Genomic DNA, 27,863 nt, shown 5'->3' on the forward strand with positions numbered 1-27,863 from the left:
CGCGAAGTGAAATTCGAGAACTTGGTTTCGAATTAGATCACGAATAATGCCCTAGAATCTAGAATCCTAAAAACCTGCATAAGTAGCTAAAGTACAGTTTACTTTCGTCCAAATTCAATTTAACTCATGAAAAGCCAACGCTTTATTTTCCTTACTCTGTGTTAGTTGGGTTGCTTCTAGTTGCTTTCTTCTCCGGGTTTCTTCCCCCTGTAATCAAACAGCGCATAACAGCAAGCAAAAATCAATTATAGAGTGTGAGACACCTAGTGGCAGCGCAGAAAACTGTTCTGACATGCTGGATGCTGGTTGCTGTTTCTGCTGGAGTTATACAAAGACGACGGACCAAAACAAAGAGCAGTGACAGTTTCTAAAGTCAGCGGTATCTTAGATTTCTTGAGTGATTTTCACCAAAAAATTGCTATAATTGTTGCTTTTAATCCAGATCTGAGGAGACACTCTACGGATGGTACGTAATGGTTTATGTATTTAAATTAATTTTGGTGCGCTGGTGCTGCTGGTCTATATACCCGCCTGCGACCATAGAGGGGATGATTCTGCGGTGTAGAGCCCTTAAAAATGCATTTTCCAGTAGAAAGTAGACCATACATGAATGGATGTGGACGTGCTTGCAATTTTCTTAACTTAAAGTAAGGTTGAGTTTTTTTCTGAATTTTAGTAACACCCAAAAGATGGCCAAAGAAGACCTCAGCTTTTATGACATGAAAGGTGGTTTCGCCCCTGTCAAAACTGAGTTTGGACGGTGGTGGCAAACCGTGTATGAAATCCACTTGGAAGTTGACCTGCCACCTAACACTAGAGGAAAGGAGTGCGTCGTGAATATCACAACCACTGAACTAAGCGTTCAAGTTAGAGGCGAAACGAAATTAAAGGTAAAACCGGGTTGGGTAAAACAATATCTAGATAACTTAAATTTTATGTTCCATTAATTTCATATTCATTTTTACTCTAAATTGTTATTTGAATTGAATGTAACTCTGTTTTTCAATTTAAATCAACGGTTTGAGCATAATGAATTTGTTATCTGTGAATTTCTCATGCTTCACATTAAATTTCCTGACAGATTGACACCTTGCATGCGAAAGCACAATTTGCCGTTCTCTCAGGCATTGTTTTCGTAATGTGTAATTTATTGAATTTCTATTTTCAGGGTAAATTGTTCGGTATCATTAGGCCCGATGAATCGGTTTGGACTGTTGAAGAAAATGTGATGACGATTTTGCTCTCCAGAAGTGACCACGCGATCAATGAAATCATTTGGCCCTCCCTCATGGCTGACAAGTCATACCCATTGGACGCTGTTGCAATGCACGAAACGAGGAAAAAGCTGGATTTGGAGAGGTTTCAAATAACGGTAAATTAATGATGTGTTCAATTTATGAAATTAAACTAAACAAAAATTTCAAATTTATTTGCAAAAATTTTTTTATTTAAACAGTGGATTTGAAAGCAGTCTTTCTATTGTTTCAGAATCCAGGTTTTGATTTTACAAACGCCAGACTTGCAAAGTGCTATGACAAGGTCAAAGAACTTCCCAAAGAAGAGGATGAGTGATGAGTACCAGCATGTGTGTGAACATAAATATTTGTCTTGTGTCAGTCAGATCACTTGCCTATTTTCTGAAAAAAAAATAAATATGAAAATGAGAAGTGTAAATTTTTAAAGGTATTGAAAAAGGAAAGTCAATCTCTAATGCTCTAGCTGGAATGCTTTTTTAAAGAATGTATTGCCAGTATTTAAATCATTAAAAATATTGCTGGTAGAAAAATAACAAAATTCATCTAACATTGTTTTTCTCCCTGCTGTGCTTTTTTAATTCTTTTAAGCCATCCGTTGGAGGAAAAAGTATATTTTCCTATTAAAATTCTGTTACATTTATTTTAGTTAAGGTCTAGTCTTTATTAATTCCCTTGCAAATGTTTTTGGAATTTTAGCATCATTTTGATATTACTATAATAATTATAATACTTTCAATATTTAATAAATATTTATTACATAATATATAAATAAAAACTTTCATTAATACGATTCTCTGACCCAGAAAATTTCAATGTCAAGATATTTTCCACTTCCGTCCACGCACAATTCGTGGGGTGATGCGGACCCAAAGCGCAATAAGTTGCTATCCGACCAACAAAGCTATATATTCTCAAATTTTATGGCTGAATTAAAGTGGCGTGTGCGTGATTCTAGTCACGGAATCATATTTGAATTCAGATTGCGACCAATAAGCCCTGCACACGAGCGTGCCCGCCCGTGCTCCTTTTTTCTTTATCAAAAAGGCAGACGAGATTCACGTGGACTGGGGAATCCGCAAAAGTGTGTCTAGATAAAATTCCGCTTTGCAGGTGGGGTGTAGGCTTCGGTACGTCAGAAAAGAGCCAAATCGATTTTCGCCCTTCAGGACATTAGACACTTCATCCGCATACTAATCTGCTTCTTACGCTATGGGAATTTCCCAAAATGTAACGGTTGCTGGTTTATCATTTAAATCCTAAAATTATAGTGTTTCATCTACCAATCAAAGGTGTTTGATATATGATGACAAATCTGCCAAAAGAATAGTTTCCGGCCGTTACTTAGTAATGGACACTATTCTATAACTCGAAAAGCGCGTACAACGGAAAATATTTCTTTGGCAAATTTTCATCTAATATTGAGAGTAAAAATGAATCATTTCTATAGTTTAACAGGTGCGCTCTCTTTGTATTTAATGAAATAACCGAAATAAAATTAAAAAATGGTTACTTCTCCGCGCTGAATTGAAACTAGGGTGGACAGCTAAATGTTGTGAACAATGATCCAAATAAAATCTACTCAGTGCTATTAAAAATTTTAAGCTCTTTATGTACCGATATTCATTTATGCTATATAGCGCCATTCACTATAATTTTTTGTAGCATCGGGACGTTATCAATAGGGGTATTAATATTATCAGATGATGAAGAAACAGTGTACCACATATTGACACTTGCATCAGCAAAAATATGAATACAATTCGTGCTGGCTGTTGAATAATACTTTCAGAAAAACAACGGAGGCCATATATGACAACAATAGAGCGCACAATGGAGCATTTCCAAGATTGTAAATGCTCAGTGGTTTTTGCGCCTCGCGTAGCAGCATTTTCTTCTCCTCTGGTATATCGATTTGACACATATTTTCCAGGGGGAGAGAAATGCTTCAATACGTCCCCATTCATGACTAGTATAGTAATGAACTGGTTATTCATCTGATTTTATTTTCTTGAGTTAGGCCCAGTTAGGCTTGCGTGTAGTCGCGTGGGCGGCAATTTTCCTCACTGTCGGCGGTAGTTGCCAAATATTGATTAAAATGCGTTCCTTTTTTCTCTTTCCCTCATGATCCGCATGAGTCAGGAAAGTCGTGTCCGCCGGGGAAATAGGCTTTTGTCTTTCTTTCACGTGTTTGCTAGAAGGACAGTTCCCATCCCATACATTTTACGTCCAACGCCATTCGTCGCTGCCGCCGAATAAAAGCCACCCTTTTCGCTAGCTCCGACCGATATTCACGAACAATCGAGCCGACGTCGGCAAATTGAATTTTTGTGTTCTCGACTGAGTGCATGGTAAGAGGGTATTGGGAATCGGAAAAGTAAACCGCCTTGAAAGTAATTGAACAAAGAGCCTTTAATTTTGCGCCAGTTAAGGCGCATTTCAATCTTGATCTCATTGCATAAATATCCTAAACGTGGATTTTATAAAGGTTAACCTTTTCATTTTACGCTTTTAATGATACTTTCATTGAGTCACAGTTACTCACCTGTCGAGAAAACATGCTGCACATTTTTAACTCTTTTTCCTGTACAAAATGCAGTTAAAAGCTATGCAATTTGTTATATTTCCCGAAATTAAACCCAAGAATGGCGCTGAGTAAAATTATTTAATCATGAAAGAAAAACAACTCGTCTAGAGATTATTTAATAAATTGTTAAAATTAAAAATACTTGTCCTATTGAATAATTTAGTATGTTCGGGTGGGTTTCTTTGTTCAATCAGCAAATGGACGGGAAGTGGCTCGAGAACAGTTGGGCAAAATGAAAATTTAGTATCGCGCCACCTGCACTAAAGTACGTACTTTCATTCAGCGCAGCATAGAATCGTTGGAGGCGAAGAGAGGAAATGAAAGTAAATGGAAGGCATTAGAGGCGCAAAATCAATCATCGCGCCCGTGCCATCCATCTCGGTGGCGAAACTCAATTTGGGCCCCAGCACTATCTTGCCGAGGGATTGATTGATACTGATAACGACAGGGGCTGCGACGGGAGGAACAGAACAGCAGGGATTGGAAATAGTGGAAATTATTCCGTCGCCTGGGCCGGGCCGGCAGCTCGGCCGCCACCGCTTACATTCAATTACGGTGCAAATAGCATCGATAAGCAGCATTGTGCTGGCGCTGGCCGCTGTGTATGCGCCGCTGCTGGAGTCGCAGGGCAGATTTGGCGAAGAGGCGCATGCGGCGGCGGCGCGGTGTTCACTTGGTGCCCGCGCTCACTCGCTCGCTCGCCTAATAATAGTGGTGGGTGTCGCCCCTCGTATCAGTGTGTGCCGCAGAACAGCCTCTGGCCCTGCTCCGCCGCAATCCGCTCGAGCTGGCCCGCCTGACGAGACCATGCTGATGAGGCCTCCCTCCGCTCCGGTAACTTCCTCATTCTTTTCTCCCTCAAATCTCTGTCCTTCGAAAATCGATTCTACCAAAGCCGGCACAGACCCTTTTGTCCACTTTCCCTTTTCAGACACGCACGTCCTCTTCTCGACACCTTTTGTCCCTTCGTTTTAATTATCGCGTGCCTTTGTCACGCCAAATGCACTACTTCCTAAACAAATTCTTCCTTATCCCCCGCTTGACAAGGTAAGGTAGTGTCATGAATTTTATTTCAGATTTCACGTGTTTGGCGTATCAATCGTTACGACTTGTACCGTCCAGTTCGGAATTTTATGACATATTGTTATCAAATGATGACGAATTATTTTGTATAGTAGCGTTAGCACTGCTTAAGGAAAAATTCAATTAACAAGCAGTGTTTTTCTAAATCAACTTCGTAGTATGTAACATTTTGTCGCATAAACGTTTAAGTATTGAATGATTACGAGTTTATTTGCATTATCAAACGTTGCTGATAAATAGCTGAGAATATCCTTTTATGTCGCTTACGATACAGTTCATTTCCTCTTGAAAGCAGCATTTTTGTATAGTGATTTTTAATAAGGAAATTTCACAAATAATATTTGAAAATCAACACACCTTTAACCCTTACAAAATCATGGTAATTTTCCAGTTCTGCCTCGTCATTATTTTAATTAGTGTTCTATGTTGCTTTCTTGACCAGATAAAATGAATTTGAATCGTTGACTACATTTAGCAGTTGATCAAATTAATTTGAATCAGGTCCAAGTAATCGAGAAGTTTTAGAAATAGCAAAATTTTGTGATAAATTAAAATGTTTTTCTCAAAATTTTTTCGCTTTATTTCGATTCGTCTCTACGCAATCTATCCAATAGTGCGCGAATGATGAGTTATTATTTTTTGTCTAACCTCTACTCACAATCAGCACACTGGGCCCTAAGCCCTAATAACCCTGCTGAGTGGATAACATGGGGCCCGAGTGGCCGCAGAGGAGCTTGGACCCAATGTGGCCATCTTTTCGCCTCCCCGCACCGAGGTCTTGGTTTGAAACGCCAGAAATTTGTCCCTAAAGCCGCTGGAAAGGTGCGGAAACCAGTAAAATGCGAGTCGGCACCGGTGCGCCTCCCAGCCCGTTCAGCTATTCGAGCATTTCGAGTCACTAAATTCACCACCTTTTGCCATCTCTGACATTGGGCAGCCAGTATTTCGATCCCTGAACTGCTCAAATATCTCCCATTGCTTTGACACTCCTGAGAATGCCTTAAAAATGCGAGCCAAAGGTGAAATAAATTATGATTTTCAATATGGAGACAGTGCCCGCCAATTGATAAGCATGTATAATTTGAAGCCGATTTTCTCAGAAATTTAGACGACATTTACCTGGGATCATTTTAATTCCTATCCAATTTTCAGTGAATATTTAAGGTAAAAGTAAAATTTATTTTTCAGAATTTGGCAGCACAAAACTTATCCACTGCCCGTTTGTTTCAACCAAACGTTGTGCTGTTATTTCTCATACAGCACGGTCACGAGAATGATTCCAGAAATTTGAAATTACAATATTTGCAGAGACCCATTTTATCTCGGTCTGTTTTTGTTTGTATGCTATTAACTTTCGGTGTCTATTTGTGCACTGCGCCACCGAGCGAAGCGCATAACACACATTGGGACTCGCAGCGCGCCTGTTTTTCTGTACATAATATACGGGCCGCGGTGTATACCTACATACTACTTAAGTATGCCGAGCTTTATGTTTGTTTTACAGTAGTACATGTGCTTCCTGTTACATATCTGCATTGTTTGCCCGCCTGCCCACTGTTGGGTTGGAACACAGCGTGTGTGCGAAAACCAATATACAACATACGAAAAACACCAAGCACCCTGCCTGCGGTTTCGAGCCCGCTCAAGGTAATAAATTCGTTGGTTCAATTGGGTGAACGAACGGTCCACGCACCGTTGCGGAAATCAAATCGGAACTTGGCATCTTGTCCGCTCCGAGCAAAGGAGGAATAAATTATGCAGTGCGCTTTTGCTGGCCTTAATTGAATGCGTGACATTTTAATTGCGCTGTGCGGTGCCGCATGAGGAGAATTTAATTTTCAACACGGCTTTTTTAATTTTAAAATATGAATACGAGTTAAATTGTTATGGAACAGCCTCGAAATCCATTGAAAGTAGGGAGTGATATATTTGCATATGTAAAAAGAATCTCGCTTTGTCTGCACTGTGAAACGTGGAAATTTGAGCGTCGTGCCTTTGAGTTTGTTTACTTTCATTTTCAGCGGAGTTGAATTTCACTCGCAATCGCCACGTTATACTTAGTTCGCATCAAGCATCAAATTCTTTTTTACTGTCTAAATTGGAAAACAAATTTACTACAATAAAATATATTTTTAAATGGTTGCAAGTGTATAACAGACTTTCTAACCAGTTCAACATTCAAAAAATTATGCGTATAGTCTATACAATTTTACACGTTTGAAAAAACATGGAGAAAGATTAATTATTGAATTTTTTGCTCTAACATGAAACATCTTATTTTTTTTAACTACGAAGCATGATACACCCCATCAGTTTCTGACTTCTGACGTCATGGTTTCAGTCTCAAAGCTCTCATAACACGTTCTATTGAGGAGCTTTTCGATCGCAAAATTTCTTGCCCGTGAAGATTGAATTTTTGAAGTGTTTGTTTCTCTTTCTTCCTCCCTTCCATTTTCGTTGGTATCGATCAGTTTTCATATTCATTCCAGCCTCGTTCACTTTCAGTCCGATTTAAAGCCTGTGGAAGCTATATACCCAGCATTTATTCTGTTTGTTGTCAACTTAAAAGGAGAGCGCACCTATATAATATAATAAGTTTTTCTAACTATTCCATCCTATGGGACAGAGCTAAAATAAGATGAAAATTTACCGTTATTCGCGCTTTTCAAGCTAAGGACGTTGAAATATCGAATTTCGGAAACTTATGCGGCTGTAAAAGCTGAAATTTTCCAAATTTTCCGATAAAAATCATTTAAAAAATCGATTATTGACGAATTACATAAAGGGATACGAGTGTTGCGTTGTAACTAAACGACTATTAGTGCCAGAGCAAAAATCTTGGCAAATTCGGATAGCTGATGAAAATTGTCCTATCCCACATTTCCCTGAAAAGCTGTTTAAAAAATTGATTCGTTTTTACCAGCAAGACATGCAACAAGCTAAAATTTAAATCGACAAAATAATGCTTGATCTTAGAAAAATTAAAACTCTTCTATACAAACCGTTAAATTTCTACACGCGATTTTCCCAGAACACTTTTCTGTTGGAAAATTTAGATTAATATCCCGAAATTAGGCAAAATTTTGAAAATCGCACATACTTCAATTCGTCAAGCTGAGCAGATTAAAAATATGCAAAGTTGATTAAATTTCGATTTAAAATTAAAAAATATGGCAGTTTTAAATTTCCTGAAACTTTGACTTTTTAATTACAGAGGGACGTATCTTACGAACTATATGGTAGCACAGAAAAAAACACCATAATTTGCGGATTAAAAGGTGTGCCCTCCTCTTTAGAACAAATCGACCCTTCAAAAGCATGAAACGTTTCCAACATCTAGGGGAGAACGCGCGATGTATTGTTTCAACAAGACCAGTGACACTATAATTGAAGTCCGGCTGAAAGTATTGAGCAAGCAACACGCAAATTACGGTAATGGAATGAAAAATGTGAATTTCGCGGGCGTGGATAGAGCAATTTGCTGGAGAGCAGAGGCGGTTGCCTGGTCGGTGCTGCACGCGCGTTATCGCTACCCCGGTAATTAGAATGCAAATACACCCAGCACTGGCACACTGCACGCCAGCCAGCCATAGCCACAATGGTGCTCATCAGAACACATGTTCTCGCGGGCGATGCCATCGACAAACCACACGCAGTGATTATCGTGTTTTTGCCTTTTGTTTGCCGGCGCGCCGACAAATTTGGCTTGAAGGGTCGCCTGGCCGGCCGATCCAAGCCGAGCTCCAGCTCGATTTTATGTTTCGCGACCTGCTGATGACTCGCGCAGACTGGAAATCGATCGCCGCACCTCATTATTTCCAGCTGAAGAGCAATAATCTCTGGCAAAGCCGACTTTTCCAGCTTGGTGCAGATTAGGATCGGATTAATTACTTCTCGCTATACCTCGTTAATTAAATTTAGGCAAAAAGCGACGGCTGCCGTTGATGGCAGCGCCACTGCAGACTCTCGACTGGAGCCCTGCGAAATATTGCAAATAGTCGTTGTCGAGCGTGAAATGTTTTATGCGTCTCAGTTGAATAAAGCAGTCCTCCTGAAGGGTGCAGTGAAAAATGGGCTTTAAAGCCTTCAAGTAGGGCAGCCGAACAAGAGGCGTTTTTGTTGGAACTTTACTCTCTCACTCCTGCGGAGGAAAGCACTCTAACGTGTGTGTTTGCCCCAGAGACGGAAAACCTACCCCTTTTAGCTTGTAAAAACAAATGTGTGCCCGCCCTTTGGGACTAAATTGGCTCGGCATATTTTTTTGGAAATCACATTAAATTTTCATCTTAGCTAGACTGCGAGCGTGGAAAAGTAAATAACCAACGCTGAGCGTTTGCTATGCTCGTTGGTTTTACTAACTGAAGGCCACTTTTTTCAAAAATTTATTGCTCAATTTTGCCTTAAACTGGAACCTAAAGGGATTAAATCATGCATCGGCAGCAAGGATTTTCCTGGATTTTGCAGTGTACACCTTTTTAATAACACAAACTAATTTACATTTCAATTTTCGTCTTTGCGTTACATTACATGAATCTACCCAATTTATTTTTGTTCAAACTGTTTTTTAATATCAATATAGAAATCTCCGCCCTATAAAATAAATAATTTCATCTCAAAAATATCCTGTAATTGTCCTTTTTATGGGGGAATTTTTACGTTTGTTCGTGAAGGGTTCACTGAAGTTAATTGGAGTTTCGGCCAAGGCCTACATCATTACGCGATTTAAGTAAAACGTCAGGAACGGAACAAAGAGCCATGTAATAATTGCCCGCAATTTCAAGGGAAATGTGGTTCGTGATCCACAAGACGACGACGATTGCTTGTTGCCGTCAAACTTTTTTTAGCCGCCTTACAACATAATCGGTGATTTCTAAGTCTTGATATCTAGCTTTGCTTTCCTCCAGTCCTAGTTGGCTACTCGTTTCGACGACTGCGTCGCTTGCTCGAGTGCGTATTTTTTTCCAACTGCTGATTGTAAGAAGGAGTCACCCTCATCACCGGTTGATTCACCAACTGCCGTGTCAGCAGCTTGGCAAGTACGGAACGAGCTGCGTGAGGGTTGTAAATCACACTAGCAAAGTAGTAATTTCAACTACAGGCGCGGCAGTGGTGGTGCCGGCCATTTATTAGCCGCGGCATAATAAATCAAATTAGGCTTGTTGTTCGGTCCGCTGCACTAAGGCCCACATGCGAGTGTGAATTCAAGTGTTTAAGAAAAAGCCGTGCTAGGCGTGCATGGGCTGGTGGCACCAGGCATTTGATTATTGATTTTGCGCCTCTCGACAAGCCTCACTCTCGCACTGCACAACAGACACACACACGCCCTACCTGCCCTGCCGCTGCTTATTATTCTCTCTCCGCTGCGTGCGCCTCCGTTGATGCTAATTAATGAATCGGCACACGCAAATTAGCCCAGGCACGAGTTTTCCCATGCGTGCCTGCCAAAGGCAAAAAAGGCCCACCCGCCAGCGAACACGAACGCAGCAAAAGGAAAATCCGCTCCTCCCTGTACGATGTGATGTCTTGTCTCTCGCTCTCGCTCTTCATTGTCTGTCGAAAGCTCGCATACAAAACGGATTCCGGCTGAATGAATCTCCAGTAAATCTGCACATGCAACTTTTCATCTCACAATCGGCCTGAGCATTGACGTACGAAATGGAAAATCTAATTTCCACACAGGCAAATAATTACACAAATACATACATATCATGGGGGTTCCAAACACAAAAGATACACTTCCCAAAAAGAATACCAACACAAACAAAGGCAATTATTAGTTTTGAAATAAATAATTTAAATTGCTATTTCAGCCGTGTAATTTTGATGCTGCAGCTGGCTCAAGGCTAAAGCCTTTTACTTTGGAAGGTAAAGCCGAATTTTAGCCCAGCGGCTTGTGCGGCTTACATTTTTTTTAAATGAAGTTAGGTATGTAGTGATGAACGACCCAATGGGGCGCAGACCAATTTTTCTCCGACACTTTTGGAATTTTTTACTTACGGCTCGCGTGGCTTGCGCAGCTTGGCCACTATCAGAGTGGCTAGCGGCTTACCACGTGATCAAAAATTAGCCGGCTGAAGCGACTGGCTGAGACCTCTAATAAAGATTAATTAGTTAATTTCAATAAATTTAAACTAAAAAGTCGAAAAAATAAAAACAATATGATATTGCCACAAGCTAAAATAATAAAAAATAAATAAAGATGATAAATGGAGACGACCCGCTAACAGCAGCAACCCCTTGAAAAGGTGCGCTGACCATTGAAGCAGAATTTCCCAATCAATTCACATTTTACGCCAGAGTTGAATGGCGTTAAAATAATGGATAGTAAAAAGGTTTCAAAATGTTTTAATGTCATAGATTGAATTCATATAAACACTAAAACATTAATTAAAAAGCTTATATATACATGAATTATAAATTTGATACTAAATAGATAGTAGAGTTTATATGGTATTATTGGAAATTTAAAATATTAAAATAAATTACATTCCCATCAGTTTTCTTTCATGACACGTATATCTTAAAATTTGAGGGCTGAATATTGAACGCAGCTAGTTTTTTATTTATTCATCTCCATTCTAATATACTCTACACAATATTCTAAAAAAAAAAAAAAAAAAAACGGAAACAACAACAATTATTACAACTTATAAGGTACAAAAAGGACGACACGAGGCTGAAAAATTGGCTACGAAAGACACCATAGAAACTGATGTTTTCCTTCCATTTTTCCTCTTCCGCATTTCGACCGTGGTGAAGTGTTGTTAAAATTTCTCAGCGTTTGGCATCCCTGGTAATTTCCCAGAGGAGCTTTGCTGGATGCATAGCGAGATGCGGACTTAAATGGCGAAATTCTATTTTAATTCGACTGAAAGGAACATTTTCCCTCTGGAGAAATTTTGCGGCAGCATCTTAATTAATCCCACGGTTGAGCATGTTGGAAAATTATATATCAATCGGCTCGTTAAATCAGCGGAGCTGCTGCATGTATTTCAACTCGTGCTGTTTTGCGCGTAGCAAAACACATTTTTCACCCTCGAGCACTCAAAAGCAAGTAATTTTCACATTTTTGCCGCCTGGAACGTCCATCCGCGCGCAGCTTGCAGTCATAAATTTTCATTCCATGCAAAAAAAAGAAGAAGCAGTGGTGCTGCGAAAATTTGCAATTCAAGAGCAAGAGTCTCGCGGTGCTTGGAAAACGAGAGAACAGACTCTTTCGCGCCGGCGGCTTTAATTCACCGGATGAGATAAATTCCGTCGGACGCTAATGAACAAACAGAGAGAGAGAGCCAGCAGAGACTCGAATTTCAGAGATTTGCCCGTGCAAAATTAATGATCCAAAAGCCGCTGAAACCGAGAAAAATAATTACCGACGAGTGCAGCGCATCAGTCGCGCTTTTTTACTCCGTTTTTCTTTCCTCCTCCTCTTCCACGTGCCATACCCGCTGATTCTGGTTGAGTGGAAAACTTCATCCGCTTGAGAGAAAGCGCCGGCAGAGCGAGCGAAAGAAATAAGTGCTGAGGAGGGTGAGAGATGGAAGGAAGACAGAGTCGTTAATTAGAGCACGTATATACGGGGTGCAGAGAGGGCACAAATTTCCTCCGCTGCACAGTGCGCTGACAAGGGGCCTTCGGGTCAAGGCTGAGTTGCTGCATCGCTCTTGGGACGAGAAAAGCGAATTATAGCTCACCACGTCAGGCTATGCTTTTGTTTGTTTGTTTTGTCCGCTGTTTACCTGCCGCTTTAGCCCCCATTTTTAATGCGCATCGGAGTGGCTAGCGTGCGCGGAAATGAGATTTGCTGTGGCTGGCGTTTCTAAAAAGAGCAGAATTATTAAAACAACGGAGATGGCCGAGCGTGAAAATCGCACGTACACGCCCCACTGACTGAGCCACGGAAACCGCGTGCAGGCTGAAATGGCCACAGCAATGAAATGCAGAATTGCAGATATAGCTTTTGTTTTGTCAACGACTCTGCGCTGGGACATTATTTGCATAAAGCAAAGTATCAATAAATTGATGTGAATGAAAAGAGGTCGTGTGCGCGCGCGCCATGGCTGCTGTCCAGAGCTAGACGGGTGCGAATTGAGAGTTATTGCACACATTTGTGATGTTTTGACGCGGCTATTTGCTCAAGATGTTATTGCCAAGAAGACAATTCCATTCCATAGACACTTCCATGGACACTTCTTCTTTAAATCGCAGCATACAACGCACATGTTTTAAAGCCTTAAAACAAAGTGATTATATATCCACAACAATTAAATTTATCTTTTAACATTAAAATGTTGAATGGAAGAAAAAAATCATAATTTTTACCACGCTTTTGTTTGTTATACCTCTTAAGTTCAATGAAAATATTAAATAAAAACAGGGACAGTGTGTTCCAAAATAAATTAAATGAAAAATTTCAGATTAATTGGGTCAAAGCAGGGCGTGAACACAACCTTTTTCAACTTTGACTAATAATTCCTCAAAGGTGAGGAATTCAATTCGGTCTATATGTCAAAAACAATTCATCATAGCAGCATGCAATTATAAATTTAAAAAAGAAAGGAAATCACATTAAGGAGAAATTGGGGATTATTTGTAGTGTTAGCGAACAACCCGCTGAATCTCGCGAATAAAATAGCGGAAAAATGTACCACTATATTAATCACTCGCCACACTATATCCTGCCGTATTACTAATTTTTATATGTTTATCAACACGTGTATGTGGGCCACATTATGGATTTTCAAAATATTTTGTGCTAAGGGTATCCAAGAAATTTTAGAAAATTGTTGTCTCATTTTTGTTGGTCACCAAGGACTGACCGTTTCGCGTTAAACGTAGAATATTTTGCACGTCAAATTTTTTTATCAACCTCAATCTGAACAAAGTTAAATATCTCCGAAAGATTTCCTTTTCAAAAAATCGCAAACTTTGAGCCCTTTTAAAATGGACAATTTCTGGAATTTTGGCTCATGGTTGTAGGGTGCGAGATAGGCATACTAGGGCAAAAATCTGGGGACCCATGCAAACAGGGTGTCGACAACATTTATTTGAAACTGTAAAGAGTTAGACACCGCGATGTAACAACGGTATGGTTTTATTTCTAGAGAGTAATAAATCGTTTGCAATTTACAACAAAACGCCGAAAAATCACACCCACTTAATAAAAAATCCATAAATTCTGTGAATGACGCGAGGCAAAATGCGCAACAAATTTCCCTCGCGAATCCAATTTGCAATCTGGCCTGAATTATTGAGAGCGCTTTTGTGTGTTGATTCTGCAGGCTCGGCGATGACACCGGAGGGAGAGTCGTCGGATGCCACCAACGCCGGGATAGTGCAGTCTGCGCCCCTGCGCCGCCTGCGCCACCCCCAGGAGGAGAGTCCATTGTGGGGGTTGGTGTGCGGGGCGATCGGGGGCTCGTTCGCCCTCGCACTCAGCCTGCCCCTGCTGGCCGCCTTCCTGTTGCTGCTGCCCTTCTCGTTGCTCCTGCGGGCCCTTCTGCTTCGCTGCTGGCCACCTTCCACCCTCGACCCTGACGACGAGGAGTCGCAGAAGAACTTCTACAGAGGTAAACTCACTGCTAGAAATTGTGATTGCTATCAAAAAGCTTTTGAGACAGCATATTGGAAATTATTTGAATGGTCTAAATAAATAACATTTTCATATTTCTATTTTTCACTTATAATAACTTCAAACGCGCGAAAAATTCAATAGAAAGACCATAAGGTCATTTTCAAATCGAAAATTTGAAGAACGGGTCTGACATACAAATAATATTAAAAACGACTCGGTAAATAAATCGGATGAATCATGAAAGTAAAAAACTAATAAAATTAAAATAAATAGATCACAACATGAGATCGAATAATAAAAACTCAGTCAGCTGAGACTGAAAAATTTCGTCTTACCGAAGTTCATGCACATCCAATTTGAAGAGGCGAGTAAAATTTTCAGTCTTGGCTGAGATCCCATTTTTCGACCTCGTGTTGAGAATTATTTCAAAATTAATTAAAAACCAAGCTAATAACACGATCAGTCCTCAGAAGGACTCTAATGATTTTGTTTTATCCTTGAGGTAGAAAGCTATGCCAATTTCCCTGCTCAACTAGAATTAATTTCCCTTTAATTGAGTAAAAATTAAATCGAAATAAATTCCAGCAGTAACTTAATAATTCTCAATTATTTTTTTTTCGCAGAGTAGAGCCATTTGAAGTATTTCTATCTTCCCTACCTGTGTGTGTTTTTCAAATTTTTGCAGATTTTTAATTCCATTCTCTTATAGAAAGCTAAGAAAATATTTCATTGCACTTATTTGCCCTTGAATTCTCTTTGATTGGATCTACACAAAAGCACACGGAATTTTTCCCTGACAATTTTAGTCTAGGGTGTAGCATGTTGGATACACCGGTTCTCGAAGTTAAGCAGTGCTAGTACAGTGCGCACCCTTCCTGGTCCTCGGTCAGGGATAAAAAGAGCAAAAAAATGAGTGGCCGAAACAGAGTGCAAGTTTTTTATTTAATTTTTTTATCCCTATGAAACTCACTCATATTAATTCACCCTAAAATTAATTTGCTCAAAGAGGTTTTCTTTCTCTCAATTATACATATGTTTATTTTTACGATTTTTTTATTTGTAATTTAATTGGCAAATGACGATCAAGATTAATTAATTGGTTTAGAAGCTTCATTACAAAACACGCATTTGAACCCTGACTGAAATCAGATACTCTTTTTGCCCCTCGTGCACGTTCCGAATGCTCGACGCCACACTGGCATCAAATCCTGTGTGTACTCGAGTTTCACATTACGTGGAAACCACCTCATTCACGCAGCCAAGTGGTGCTTTGTGCTTGAGTCTGCAAGGGTGGCTTTTGTCGCGCACGAGTCACCATTGATTAAATTAATTAGTAACGCACTTTATAGTCAGTCAGCGAGAAATTTGCCGCACATACGGCACTAATTACGTGCAGGCTAATCAAAGTTTGCAAGCGCACTTAACTCTTAATGGTGCGACGACCCCTTTATTCCTACAACACGCTTGTTTAAAAGTAGTTCAGCGCCACGATCCATTATTTATTTCTGCGACAAAAGCGCCTGCAGAAGCCTCGAAAACTTTTGCTCGATGCTTGCGCCCCGCCGTCTTTCTCAGCCGGCAAAAGTTGCACGGCAAAAATGCTTTTCATCACGCCTGTGAATGTAAATATAGGTGCGCCTGCTGGAAAGCAATGGGGTCGAAAATAGCAAGCCTGCGACTATTTATACGAGGCAACAAAACATCGCTTTAATATCGGGTGCCTGCTGCTTTTAGTCTAATGTCGCGTGATCTCGTTTTATGACTTGTTTGCAGATGCTCGCATCACTCAAAACTTCCCTAAAATCTGTTAACTTCCCTGGCGTTTAGACAGCAAAGTAATCAAGCAAAGCGAAATAATGCGATGTTTACCAAATCGAACGTCTTTTAGGGCCCGCCGCTCTTGAATTATAATGCTCGCACCACAAAGAGCTCCAGCAAAATATTAGAGCTACAATTTTACCAGGTTACCGTTTAAATTTTTGAAAAAATCGGCTTAAAGGGTGCATGCTAATCAAGCGGTGAGCATTGTCTCCTTATTTTAAAATCGCATGATTTATTTCGACAGAAGGAAATTTAAATCATAATTCGCAGAACACATTATTGCGCACTGTTATAAGATGAATTTTTCCTAGATTCTCTACAAATAATAATTTTAACTGACCACTTGCTGGGCGAAAATAATTTTTTGTTAATTGTTGCCCTGCAAGGATCAACTTTAAGTCTATAATTTTGAAACATAAAATAAAATGTAGCTGTACAACAAACAAAAAATTAAGCTAAAATACTTCAATCACGCAAGGTTTGACTTCTTGAAAAATTTGAAGAAACAGCAAATTAGAAACATAAAATATTCACGAGGGAATTTAATTATATAAAAAACAAAAAATTTTGCGGTGTGAATTTTGTGTGGCAGAGGTCAAGCTAAATAATGGAACTTAAACTGCTGAGCTAAATTACTAGAACGTGCGAGACCATTTTCCTCTTCAAACTTTCGCTCTACAAAGCCGTCCATACTCATTCAACCAACGCAGCGCCATTCGTATTTTGTATTTAATAGCTTATATCAAGATTCAATTAGTCCCTGAAAGAGATTCCATCTGGTTAGCAGCTTTATTGGTGCAGATATTACCGCACGAAGATGCTGATGTAATTAATCCTAGCCTAATGCAAGTTGAAATGGATGAAAATAGTTAAAATCTTTGAATATCTTCAATTGCTTGATTAAACTACAAACGTACAAACACAATTACATTTCAAAGCGAAAAGTAAACAGGAATATGCCTTGAGTCAAAAGGTTTCGCATATTTCTTGGAGCCAGACTATAAATAATATTATTGTGCGTTTGAAGCTGCTCCGTGTGCGGTGGTGCGAGATTATTTCTATTTATACAGGGCTCATTAGCATCAAAACCGTGAGATCCAAACTCCCAGGAGGAAGCAAACATAAAAGGCGCTGCATTAATTCTTAACGGCGGAACGTAGGGCTATGTGGGACTGGATCCGGCCTGCTCTCTCTCCCTCTCTGTACATATTTAGGCGGTGGCATCTCTCGCGGGCCATGTGCACATACAATGATTCAGGAGCGGCAACTTTCCTCAAAGGGCCCGGCATTTAATGCATGCACAGCCCAGCTTTTATAAAATTGCAGCCGAGCAGGCAGCTGAAAATGGCATAGAAGTGACTTCAAACGACCCTGTCTGCTGTCTCTCTATCTGTCAACTTTCGCCTTGGCCACGACCATAATTTTTGAGCTGCTCCGTCTACTGTCCGACTCATTTTTGCCTCAAAACGGCTGACAGACTCATCAAAACTTTACTCCCGGCACACGTATAAAGTTGAAAGGGTTAAAATAAAACTGCGGCTCGTTGGCGAGTGCGGCCGGAATGATGAAAATGGTCGAGCAAAAAACTTAAGTGGCCGCTTGACTGCTGCTGCGTCATTGTGTCCGCTCAAAATGTGTATGCCGGAGATATTTCGCCTGGTGCGCGCACTTTTTGTCTCGACCAGCAGGAAAATTGCCAAATGAAATGTGGACGTGTGTATATCTTTTCACATCATGCCAAATTATTTCCTCCTCGCTTTGAGCAGGCTATCAAGAACTTTTAAGTGCCTCTAATAAAGCAAGAGATAACGTAAACGCAAGGGAAAGTTGTTTTAAACTCGAGACTGTTGTCATTGGCTCTAATGCGTAAATAAGTAATGTAATGAAAAATTATTTTAAAATTATAAAAAATTTTAAAAAGTAAGTATAAATTTGTCTACAAGGTTTCCATTAATTTTATTATAATTAAATACAAAATACCATTGAGATGATCTCAACCCCCCCATCAAGTTGAAAATGAGTAAAATTTTAAACAATGCAGACAAACAGTAATGTTTATATTGCAACAAATTTAGTCAGGTCTTTAAGCACTTCTATTATAGGGGTGAGATTAAGGGATGCATAATGGATTATCAGATTAAATTTGAGCTTCTTTGAACTGTTTAACGTGCTCTATTAATCGCTTCAGTTGCTTTAAACGTGGGAAAAATGAATATTTTCACTTTTGAGAGAGTTGTAAAGGGATTGGCACCCTCTGACCACTTCAACCACTTATAGGGGAGCAGTCATGATGAGTTGAAAGGAGCGCAGTTTTTGCAGAACTTCATAAGCAGGCTAAATAACTAAGATTTTAAATTTCCAATCTTAAATTAATTCATATTTTGTATTTGATTTTTTTAGTTTAAATAAAATAAATGACATAATATGAAATATAAAATAACGCACCAGACAAGTTTGATTTTTACGAGCCCATTTTTCATGAATGGCTAAATGATCGATCCCCAGTTAAAATGTCAAAATGGAAATTTGAAATTTGGACAAATAAAAACTAAATATAATTTTTAACTTAAATGCAAATTTAACTATGCCAATTAAGCAGAATGTGATGAAAAACCAAAAAATAATAATCTGCATTCCAGATTTCGGCGAGCCCGAGCCTCTTCGCGGCAATGACGAGCGGTGGCTGGGCGAAATCTCTGGCATCTCGTGCGTCAGCCACACGGTGCTGATATTCGACTCTGGACTTTCCGCTGTCCACCTGCAAGAACTGGTGAGCACACGCGTCCTGACGCGCTATCCGCGCCTCTCATGCCGACTTGTGCCAAATCCTGGGCCGAAGAACGCGTCGCACAGCTGGCGCTCGGTAGACCCTTTATTCATAGAGCGGCAAATTTTCGACGCACCGAACTGGACAGGCGGCTCAGAGGAGAATCTACAGGTAGCTACTTTGACGAGAAATTGTATGAATTTGCATTTGTGATATCAGCAGTTTCATGATGTTCTTGATGCGTCTATTATTGGCATTATTGCACCAAAATCTGGCAGGAACTGTTGTTTTTGCAGTGCAATGTGCTACATGCTAAATATCAACAGAACTAGAAACCAATAATATATGTGTCAGAATCTGTGAAAGAAACTAAGTTATTGCCTGGGGTCCGGCCCTATTTGTCTAGCAAATCCGTTGAGAAACCCCAGAATTTCCAATTTTTCGGGCATTAACGGTGCCATATAAGATCAAAACCCGAGAAGTTTGAGTAGTCTCTTGCCTTGTTCTGATTGGTCGTTGGACGGTGTTCGAAAATTTGAACACCGTTAAAATTTTCTCGTCAAATCAAGCATTTTAGCTACTGGCAGTACTGACTTCAAAGTCGTAAGTCAAAGTACAATGTCCAAACTGGTATAATGTGTGCCAATGAGTGTTAATTCGCAATAGATTCAGATATAGGACGTTGTTCATTCGGGCATTGACGGATAATGCTCTCAATTAGTCTTGATCTAAAACTGCGTCAAAAAAGAACAAAATGATACAATTTACTTAAAAGCAAAATATGCAGTAGTAGTATTTTAAGCATTCTGCTGTGACGTCTAACGTCTCTTTAAAGGGGGAACTATTTTTGTCAATATTTCTCATTCCAGTATGACATTATCTTATCTAGATTGTGTTACAGCTTTAAATTATTATGAAAAATAAATAAATATAATATTATATAAATATTAAAATTACGGCTGAATCGCAAAGAATGCTAATTTAATGCCACACAAAGTTGTTTCATGGTGATCAAGAACGATAAAATGTAACATAAAATATAGTTACCTTGAAATTATTCGAGAGCCAAAATGGAAAAACAGATCTAAATCCATACATCTATAAGCTCACAACTCACAACGCTTATCTGCTTCCATGAACAAAAAATATGTTCTCAAACAGTTCAGTGCTACTCAAAATTGGTCTGAAAAACCTTAAATTAGTTGAGAGCATTTGTTTTTTAGGTTTTATTCATTTCATCAAAGTTTTTTAGGGTCTCTGCAATTTTTCCTCTATGCAAGAGTTAGAAACAACTAAATTTAATAATTGGTAGATGTTTTCATAAATTGATTGCACAAGGTAAAAAAAGTGAAAACATGAAATAGTCACTTTTTTTCTTTTAAACTGCAAAATTGCAACAGAAAACTTACTTGCAAACCATTAATGTTATTTTTATTCTCTTTTCTAGGAATTGAACGCCATTTTTAATCGTAATTATAAGAATTGTAAAAGTTCTTTACTTTAATTTGGCTTTTTCTAAACACTTCTTGCATACCATCTAAACGGTCAAGAAACGAGTTTTTCATGTTGAAAAGATGTGTGATTTTTTTAAATACGTAATATATTTGAGCAGAGAGCGCGGCAACAATTTTCTTTGCTGGATTTTTAATACCTCAAAGAAATACTCACCATGTCTAAAAATATCAATGAAACCGAATTCCGCGCGCATGTGAAGAAAATTAATTTCGAACTAAAATTTTCCAGCAAAAAATTCAATCGTGAGAAAAATTTCCAGACTCAAAATTATGCGCTTTTCCTCGAATTGTTAGCCTACTAAGAGCTTTTTGCAATTTTATTTGACTTTGAGTTTGGTCTACATGGCTTAAAATTGCATAATTTGTGCTCATTTAAGATGAAAGTCAATTCTTAGAGTAACCAAAACGCGTTTTTCAGTCCTACGTGGAGGGTCTGCTGCACGTGCCGCTGGACCTGAGCAAGCCACCATGGGAGATGCACATTTTGCCCAACTACGGGCGGCACGAGGACACGGCCGTCGTGCTGCGGGTGCACCAGTGTATGGCCGACGGGATGGCCCTGGTCAGGGTGCTGTGCCACGCCCTCTCCGACAACAGAATGCTGCACGTACCCCAGAAGCCGCACTTCGGGGGTCTCACTTTTTCTGTGAACGCGGTCAGAGCTCTGCTGGTGGGCCCGGCTACCATGTTCGCCTGGTTTCTTCTTGCCAGAAAGATGCCCAGGCGCTCCGTGGTGGCCACTGTCACCTCAAGGACGCAGTCGTGGCCTCGAATCACCATTAGCGCAGCAGAGAATGGTCCTTGTCCAGTAAGTGTCATCTAATTGTAATGTTTATTCACAAAATCGATTTTTTCCAGGCAGTTGGATACTAAAATTGTAAGAGTTTTTCCAATTTGAACATGAACACTTAATAATATTTTTGTTATTCTTTGTTGTGCGATTTTCCCAGAACACTCCTCTGTTAAAAAATCTTGGAAAAATCACGAACTTATGCAAACGCATGAAAATCGCAAATTAATTCATTCGGCTCGCTGAGCAGATTTAAAAAATATCAAAGTTTATTGAAATTCAATGTTGGCAGTTTGAAATTTGTGTCAAAAATGTTACTTTTGCACTATAGATGGAGGCGTGCATCTAGCGAGCCATAAATTATTCCTTTGGCAAAGTGATACCCTTTAAATCCCATTATAGTGAAAAATATCAGAATTAATTCCTTGGTGTCAGCACTTGAAACAATGTTAGCAATTTAAAATAGTTTTACCCTTAAGTTTGCTCTCTTTATAGTGAAAATCCATTTTTCTTTTCGATTAAATTTGCATGTTATTGCAATTCTATAACTCTACCTGTTCCGACGTTGACTGTGTCGCCCTATATTTCATGATTGTGTCTATGGCTCCCAAGAGCCCAGTTATTCTCATCATGAAATTATGCCTTCTCTGTTCTTCTTTGAATGGCGTAACAATCAACTTATTCCGCCCTCTTTATTCTTATGCAGAGCGTATCATTTCCAACATGTAATATCTGTCTATAGTCTTCTACATTTTCTAATTTAGTGTCATGCAATCCATTTTATCTGTTTGAATATGAAGCACTTCACGATCATAAATATTTAAACATTGCCGTAATCTCTATGTCTAGGAGGAGCCCACGTCTCAGTTTAAAGTAAAAAGATACTCGCTGTCGTGGTCGGCGGCCATTGCTCTGCACAAAGTGGTGCGGATAAAGCATGTCACCAGGGCGACTGTGAACGAGGTGCTCTTGGCTGGAGTGGCTGGCGCGATTCGTGCCTTACTTCAAGGGTGTGGCGTTCGACATCCACCTGATCTGAAGGCAAGAACAAATTAAGAAAAAGGATTTGATTACTTAGAAATTCTAACTAAAATTTATGCTACAATTTAGCATTTGGGGGAAAAATATGTGTTTTATTCAAGGAAAGCAAAATTTTCGATTTGACAGAGATTGCGAGATATTCAGCTCCGAAGGCAATAAATCCTCATGGGATTGATTCTAAAAATAATTTTAAAGCCAGTTTTCGTTTAATCTCAATGATATTTACAGTGTATATTTATATGTTACTTGACAATATGTTCCTTTATCCCCCGGATATTTCCCTGAATTTTTACTTTGGCTAGGTGAATTTGCAAATAACTCTTTTGGTAGAGATAATGTTTTCAATCTTGTGGATCAAGTAGCTCACATTTTGTGAGTTTGTTAAATTAAAATAATAATAATAATAATAATTTCACTCAATTTTCTGATAATAGTTGAAAAATACAAAAAGCTTCTTTCGATTTTTGGAGTAGAATTTCTTGAAAGCTAAAGGGATCAACTTGCTAAAACTTTGACAGAAGTTCACACACAGGTCATGGGAATCATTGAACTTGAGCTCAGGGTTTTGTAATTTTTAAAATGTGCTTTAAAATTTATTTCTAGATTATATTTTGTAGAGTTCTCTTGATCTCCATGCCAATTTTGTCCTCTGACCTATGACATTTCGCCATAAAACAAGCAATTCATTTAGATAATAGTGGTTGGGAAGTCATAAACACGATTAAGGAGGAATATAGTGTTATAAAAATTGAAAATCAACGCATTTGTTGCAGATCTTGATGCCAGTCGACTTACGCTCGGACGCGCTTTGTCCGGAGTCGCACCCGCACCTGGGATCAAAACTGGCACCGGTTGTGATGTCCCTGCCGTCTGGCATCGAAGGCTCTATTCCCCGTTTGTGGGCAGCAAGGAAAATAATGGCCGACTTGAAAACGTCAGCGGCACCCGCCATCAGCTATTTGGGCTCAGCTGCGCTCATGAAAGTGCTTCCATCGCAGTGGGCTCGGAAGGTGTGACCAAATTTTGTGTTAAGTGGCAATTAATCAAGCTTGCTTTGTCGACAGGTTTTGAGCGAGGTTCAGAATAACACTTCTCTGCAGTTTTCCTCGCTTCCCGGCCCACCAGCGACTGTTTTGGTCGGCGGTCACCCACTGAAAGCTGTCTACACGATTTTACCTGCGCCCTCGTACTCAGGTTTAGCAATATCGGTGTTCACGTACGCAGACCAAGTCTACGTGACCGCGCTCTCTGAAATGGGCTGCCAAATTTTAACCAAAGAACTGCTCCAGAATCTCAACCACGAGGTAAGTTTTTTTCGATATCGGTGTTCCCCACTCATCACCTGAAATAGATCTTGAAAATTTCGAAAATTTGCGATATCTCCGCAGATTGAATGCATGTGGAATCTACTGCTGTACCGGAGGGCGCCCGGCGAGGGCCGACCGGCCAATTTAGTGTTTAAAATGAGCGACGCCACCTCGCCTGTTGAAGAAGTGAGATTATTTTTGTGCTTGTTATTATCTTTAATTTAACTTTATAGGATTTGAAAAACTGAATGTAGTGTTTGCTTTTGTTATATTTAAAATCCTTACAGTGCACCTTTTATTGTTAATTTTTTGATACCATTCAATGGTGTTTGATTAAAGATAGCAAATTTTGCCATAGGATTTTTTCCCGTTATTTAAGGTTCACTAGATCTAGCCTTACGTAATTTAAAAGTCGAAATTATAAAAAATTTAAATTGGCATGATATCTTCAACCGTGGTCGCATTGCAATAAACTTTATATTCTTTTAATGTGCTCATCTAGAATATTCGTATGATGTGCGATTTAAATGAAAATTTCCAACACGGGAAATCGCGAGGAGAAGTATAGTGACTTGTAGAAGAGATTTTAATTTTTGTCTTATGATAGCTTTATTAACTTTGCTTTTAATTTCACATTTGTAAGATTTTTTAATATACATAATGAACTAATTGTATAATTTACAAATTTTCAGCTGCAAGCAAGACTACATGAGGTTCAAGGCGAGGTGGCGACTGTGAGCAATACTTTGAGAAACAAGAGTGATTGTCAAAACGACGACTCGCCGGTGGCGGACGAAAAGGGAGAGGAACTGACCGACAAACTGGACAAACTTAAGTCTGAATTTACCCAGCTGCTGCAGGAAGTGAGACGCAGGAAGTCTCTACTGGGTGATCCGGGATCTGCACCGTGTTTTGAGGTTTCCAAGTTTTTTATTCATCAGCTGAAAATTCCATTAAAATATACATACTTAAAGATATTTAAATAAATTTTGTTTGCTTATTAATTTAGTTAAAGAGTAAAATCCTATGACTTTTGGCTTTTTAATTTTAGGACATATTGAAATTAAGATAATAATAAAATTATTTACTGATTTAAATTGAATTTTAGCAAAATCAAGAGTATAACATAACAGATCATTTATTTATTTTCGTTCGATATTTTAAAAATATTTTCTGTTATTTTATTTTATAAATTAACATTTGAGAAAATATTAAGCAACTTCGACATCAATGTACTGAATCTTGGAATATACTTTAATATTAATATCTCTGAAAATAATATTCTTAAGTTTATTTATGTTTCTCACAATTCATTTTTAAGAGAGTGGAATTGATTGCTTTTATTTACATTCACAGGATGAAGAAATTGGTGGCGAGCTGTGGAGACCAAGAAGACGTTCGGCGATTTCTTTCGGCAGCATCCCTGGCTTGCTCGGCGTGCCAAACTCAAGGCCGTTGTCGTCGGCCAGCCCTGACACTAGTCCTCCCACTAGCCCAGAACTACCACGCTGGGAAAAAGCTCTGTGATCTTTTCCAAACCCACCTTCTACGATATTATTTGTCAAGAGTCCCACTAAGGGAAACAATAATTTTAAGAGTGAGGTGCTACCTACATTAAATTTAAGCAATATTCCCTTTTTCGTTTTTTACTGGTATGTGAGGCGTAAATTAAGAATTGAGTGATTCAAAGTGAACCAAGTTGACTAGGCTTGTGATAAAATATGAATGTTACTCATACATATATGATGATGGATTTTTTTATACAAAGTAAGTAGTAGTTTACAATTTTGAAAACTTCTTAAAATGGTTACAAAAGCACCACAATTTGAAATATTTAATTAATTATTGAATAATACGCAACATTCCATTTCCTAATATTCTAGCAAGGAAAACTCAGGATTCAACCTTTTAGATTTTTGCGAAAATTTGAATTTGTATAGCCTTTTCTGATGTGTATCTATTACAGCGTTGGAAATTTTCAAATCAATGAATGCAGACATCAAGTAAATAATCCAAAACTACAAAATTGATTAACATTTTTGACTTTCTGGAAAAAATAAAAATTTCCTTTTTACAAGAATTAGTTCCGGGATTTGTAAGTTTTTAATGGTTAATCATAAAGCAAAAACCTTAAAATATTCTGAAAGTTGATACAATTTCCTAATTTTACTTGTTGACAAAAATCTTATTACTCCATTACAACCGTCGAAATTTCAATTTTAAATTTGAAAATGTTAAAAATAGGTGAATTTAAAATAAATTTATTTCAAAGTGAAAAAAATTGTTCTGCATGACTTTGTCGTTAGCTCAGAAATCATTAAAACATTATCTTGAACTGTTATTTAACCCTTAGCCACTTTCTTGACAAAATGTAGGGAATATCCCAGAAAATTTTCCTGGGTGATATTAAATTTGTTCACTCGTTGGATACTACACGGTTTCAATAATTTTGCCAAAAAACTAAAACGTCGAATCCTACGAGTTTCTTTGTACAAACGTTAATGCTATTCAATGTTTTAATCTGGTTTAAAACATCCTCACCATCAAAATTATACATGTTATCTTTTTGGAAGTCATATACTTCTCATGTGTCCATCTTTTGACTTTGCAAAATTCGCAAAATTGAAATTTTGTTTAGTAAAATCACTCCTTCCCACTAACAAAGTACTAGGCATATGCTCAAAGATTTACAAGAAATTCGAAGCCGTTTGTGGCGTCGAATGAGAATTACAGTCAGTCGATTTATACAAAATAAGTTGTGTAGCAAATCATCCCGGTTTTTAACTGTACAACTCATACACACGTGTATAGCTGTAATTTATCCAACTTAATGAATGATACGATAGGCATGCGTTAAAAGTTTCCATATATAATGCATTTTCACAATAATTTATCCCTCAAATTTTGGAATCTTGTTACAGCACAAATACATATGACACGATGTTTCGGAAATTGGATCACTTGACATTCTTGCATATTATTTAAGTGTAATATCCAGTGCCTTTAGAATTATACTATTCTCTGACATAACCATCGAACATTAAAATAAAAATGTGAAAGTTTGCATTAAAACTCAAAAAAATCAATAAATCGACTCTTGTGTAGTTTTGTTTCTAATTCAAGCACCACTAAAATGCAGCTAAAAAGAAAGTTAAATCGATGTAGAAATTGCTCCAGTATATTATTTCCAACTTGAAATCGCTTCCTAAACAAACTCGCTTGCGTGTGTCGAACGCCCCTAATGCAGATTACAATACAATTTATGCGATTAGTTGGCGCAAAAGTTAGCCGGCCATTTGTCAACGACAACAATAATTCCCAGTCACTTTGTTTCATACAAAACGTCCGAGCGCAGCACTTTGGTCAGTTTGCGTTTTGCAATTAGAAGCGGCGGTTGCGGCTGAAATGCGTTTGTCCGGCCCAAGGGTCATCCCCATAAGTTCAACTCTCATGACACGTTCAACGAGAAGGAAGGCAGCCGGCCGGCTGCTTTCGCCGAGGGGATGCGGTGGCAATAGAAAAGCCCTAAAATTCACTCGCCAGCCGACCGGCCGACCAGCCAAGGAGCCGCGCTCGCTCATCTCTTCCTCAAGCTGCTGCTTTTCTGCTGACGTCAATTTTAAGTGCGATACACGCAATTTCGGCCAGCGGTCCGCATACTTTGGCTGCCCTTGCCGCATATGCAGCTGCTGACTAGGCAAACGCGCGCCTTAATTAAACCGGACGAGATGAACCTCACCACTGGCAATCAGCCTGATTGATCCACGCTTTGCGATGCAAAATTAATTCATCCCTCTCGTCAGTCAGCAGGACCCGCATCGTCTGTTGCTGCTTTCACCCTGACTCCGCCTGCCCACCTGAGGCGAGACGCGGATTTTGTGGGCGCCTGCAGGTGACAGCTGCTGACTTGGCACACCTGCGGTCCAACGCCGCTGCATTTATGGCAATTTGAGTTCATAGTTCTGGTTTCCAGTACTAGTCTGTACTTATGAATCAACTCTAGGCATAAGATATCTCAACAGTTTTTGAAATTTTAATATATCAGGGATAATGAAATGTAAAAATGCTCTAGTTAACTGCAATAATCATTTTTTATTTTTCTGATGTCGACAGTAACAGTTAATACGTC

General features: G+C 39.0%; 2 protein-coding genes across 3 annotated transcripts; both read left to right on the forward strand.

The window, feature by feature from the left end:
- Positions 1–305: 305 nt before the first annotated feature.
- On the forward strand, positions 306–1,632 carry LOC135934477 (nudC domain-containing protein 2-like). The gene is made up of 4 exons (XM_065476251.1): positions 306–466; positions 677–890; positions 1,169–1,372; positions 1,489–1,632. Exons 2-4 carry the CDS (start codon positions 690–692, stop codon positions 1,570–1,572), a joined length of 489 nt encoding a protein of 162 aa, XP_065332323.1. The 5' UTR covers positions 306–466; positions 677–689; the 3' UTR covers positions 1,573–1,632.
- On the forward strand, positions 1,492–26,828 carry LOC135934470 (uncharacterized). Of its 2 annotated transcripts, none has more exons than XM_065476242.1 (10): positions 1,492–1,585; positions 14,202–14,489; positions 18,955–19,253; positions 21,015–21,404; positions 22,236–22,427; positions 23,201–23,437; positions 23,492–23,731; positions 23,816–23,920; positions 24,427–24,651; positions 25,091–26,828. In XM_065476242.1, exons 2-10 carry the CDS (start codon positions 14,210–14,212, stop codon positions 25,259–25,261), a joined length of 2,139 nt encoding a protein of 712 aa, XP_065332314.1. In that variant the 5' UTR covers positions 1,492–1,585; positions 14,202–14,209; the 3' UTR covers positions 25,262–26,828. The 2 variants fall into 2 exon arrangements, with proteins under 2 accessions (XP_065332314.1, XP_065332313.1); XM_065476241.1 differs by lacking the exon at positions 1,492–1,585 and adding an exon at positions 4,506–4,674.
- The last annotated feature ends 1,035 nt before the right edge of the window (positions 26,829–27,863 follow it).

Source organism: Cloeon dipterum, chromosome 1, assembly GCF_949628265.1.
Source record: "Cloeon dipterum chromosome 1, ieCloDipt1.1, whole genome shotgun sequence".
NCBI classification, from domain to species: Eukaryota; Metazoa; Arthropoda; class Insecta; order Ephemeroptera; family Baetidae; genus Cloeon; species Cloeon dipterum.